Source organism: Alexandromys fortis, unplaced genomic scaffold (genome assembly GCF_014885135.2).
Source record: "Alexandromys fortis isolate MF-2015 unplaced genomic scaffold, M_Fortis_MF-2015_v1.1 scaffold_363, whole genome shotgun sequence".
NCBI classification, from domain to species: domain Eukaryota; kingdom Metazoa; phylum Chordata; class Mammalia; order Rodentia; family Cricetidae; genus Alexandromys; species Alexandromys fortis.
The window spans coordinates 240,116-242,849 of record NW_026068233.1 but is presented as its reverse complement, the minus strand read 5'-3'; the positions used below and the strand labels follow the sequence as shown (position 1 = coordinate 242,849).

At 54.3% G+C, this 2,734-nt stretch overlaps 1 protein-coding gene across 1 annotated transcript in view; it reads left to right on the top strand.

The window, feature by feature from the left end:
- Positions 1–1,395: 1,395 nt before the first annotated feature.
- Positions 1,396–2,734, top strand: part of Rnd1 (Rho family GTPase 1) — a 7,028-nt gene continuing 5,689 nt past the window's right edge. The window contains exons 1-2 of the mRNA XM_050130887.1: positions 1,396–1,629; positions 2,334–2,483. Of these exons, the coding sequence (XP_049986844.1) occupies positions 1,510–1,629; positions 2,334–2,483 (270 nt within the window). The 5' untranslated portion in view covers positions 1,396–1,509. The remainder of the gene's footprint in view (positions 1,630–2,333; positions 2,484–2,734) is intronic.

Sequence of the window (2,734 nt, the reverse complement as noted above, 5' to 3'; positions counted from 1 at the left end):
AGCCTGAGTTCCATCCAGTTAGAGAGATCTGCCCATAGAGCCTGAGAAGCCTGTGAAATGCCCCTTATTTTAGGAAAAAAGGGTGGCCAGCAACAACTGTGACTTAAAGCAAAGATATGGCGGCGGGGGGGGGGAGGGGGGAGTCTCAGGTTTATTACAGAAGTGCTGGACCTATCATAGTGAAGGAACTTCAAGACAACCCTGAGCTACGGCTGATGTCCTCTCTGTAATTCCGGGCCTAAGGCCCGAGACAGAAGGGTTTGCATCCTGGGCTATATACAGTGAGTTCCAGTGTGAGACCCTGTCTCAAAAATAAAGCATGCCAAGGAAACAAGAAGGGGTGGGGACAGACCCTAGGCTGCTTTCAAGTTTGCCCAGAATTGGTCTCCAATTCCCTGGAGGCCTAATTGGACCTCTTTGGTTGCCAGGCAGCCAGTGATTTCTATGAGTGATTTTCTCCATAGTTTTGTTTAGTAGACGGGTCCCCAGAAGCTGTGGAAGTTCTGAAGGCTAGAGCCAGTCGGCAATTTCATAGCTTAGCCGCATCTTAGATTGTCCTCCAGTTTCTTATCCCTAATGCCCAGGCCTTGACTTCCAAGCTGGACTTTCACCAGGTGACACACATTAGTGCGTCAGAGCCAGCTGGGATCAGCCTGGAACTAGCCTTGCGCCTGATTCATCCAGGAAGCTGAAGCCACCCACAGAACAAAGCACCTTGACACCTCGGCTCCTACTAGGTTTGGAGCGAGAAGCGCCCTGGTCAACAGAAGGCGGAGAGCCGCTCGTTTGGTCTCTCTCCTATTCCTGCTTGCAGGATTCCTTCATTTGTTTCCTTTGCCTGTCTCTGGGTCAGAAGCTGTTATTTTGTTTCCTTGGTTTGCTTTGGTGAAGGGGGTTGCTGAGGGAATTGAGCTGTAAAAGACAGACAGTAGGAGCTTCTATTAGAAGGAAATTCCAGAAGTGGAACCAGTGTGGGTAGGAACTATATAGAATTAAGGAGTCACAAGTTGATGGGGCCACCCTCTCCCCAAGAGATGCCACCTGTCCATAGTTTAGGCAGGCCCTGCTGTCTTCCTGGAATAGACCCTACAACCCTCACTTTCTGGTTCCTTGGCTCTTTATGGCTTTAGACACTAATTCATGGACATTCGAAGATCACTTGGCTTTACTTCCAGCCCCTTCCCGACCTCCTAACAGCAAAACAAAAAGCGTGGGAATTCCCTTCCCGAATGAAGCAACGGTGCTGCTTTAACAGAGAAGGGAGGAAGAGGGCGCTGACTCAGACTCTCTTACTATTGGCTGCCGCTGGGGATCCCACCTTAGGAATTGGCCTGGGCAGATCCCGCCTCCTCTTATGATTGGCTGAGCCTGGGGCATATAACGGGGCCCGTTCGGCCTCCGCCTCAGTTGGAGGCACGCTGGGAACCGGCCTCCTGTCTCCCCGTGGAAACTTCAGGAGTGACCTCCTCCTCGCTGAACCCGAGTCCCAGTCCCTTGGAGGCTGCAGCCATGAAGGAGAGACGGGCGCCGCAGCCGGTGGTGGTCAGATGTAAGCTCGTGCTGGTGGGGGACGTGCAGTGTGGGAAGACGGCGATGTTACAGGTGCTAGCGAAGGACTGCTATCCCGAGGTGAGCTAGCCGCCTGCGCGGGGTCGATTTCCACCTGCCCGGGAGAACCGTCTCCCCCACCCCCAGGCCGACCCACCCTGCCTGCCTTCTGGCTGAAGGACTGCCCTGCCTTGCTTCCCCTGAGACCTGACCCACTTCTGCCGCCCGGTCTGCTCCTTCTCACCTCTATAGCCATCATATCCCCTCCCACTTTGCTTCATTCCTGGGACCGGGAGGCTCTGGAGGGCCTCGGCTTTATTCTTGACGCAGTACCTGCCCGGCCCTCCTGGAAGGCTCTGTGAGGGTGGCTCTAGGCATCAGGCTGCTGCTTTCTGCTCATCACCTGTGCCAGGGGACTAGAGGGCAGAAGAGAGAGGTTAGAATTGCCTTGTGGCTCTGAAAATGGGGCACAAATCTAGGGATGAGAAGAAAATGTGAATGTGTGTGTTTTTCCGAGTCAGGATGTAGGGGGCTTGTCCCAGGCTGGGGAGCAAAGGCCAGTGCCTCTCCGGTCCTTTTCTCCTGTCTCCACACAGTTCCTCCTGCCCCACGTATTCCCTTCCTCTGGCCCCTCATCACCTGACACTTCGGTGTTCCAGCGCCTGTGTGTGAGTGGCTGCTTGTGTAGTCAATGCTAGGTATGGGTTCTGAAGGCGTGCGAGCCTGAGGTGCGGGGTCCTGAGGGCACGCGAGTCCAGATGTGAATGTTTCTTCTCTCCTCGCAGACCTACGTGCCTACCGTGTTTGAGAATTACACAGCCTGTTTGGAGACCGATGAACAGCGAGTGGAGCTCAGCCTCTGGGATACTTCAGGTAAGACCGCAGCCGCAAAGGCTCCGTCCTACCGCCACTGGCTAGGGGAGAAAAATCGCCTTTGAGGACAGAGGTGATGGAAGAAGAAACGTAAAGATTCTTTGGCTGGGGGCATCGACTCTCTTAAATGATCCGGGAAGTGGCGAACAAACCTCAGGAGCCATTCAGGCCTCTGGTCTAGTTCCATTATTCAGAGGGCTGGGGAAGGGACCCCCTGAGTACTTCCCAGAGCACCAAACAGGTCTTCCCCATTCTCTCTCTCTCCCTCTCTCTCTCTCTCTCTCTCTCTCTCTCTCTCTCTCTCTCTCTCTCT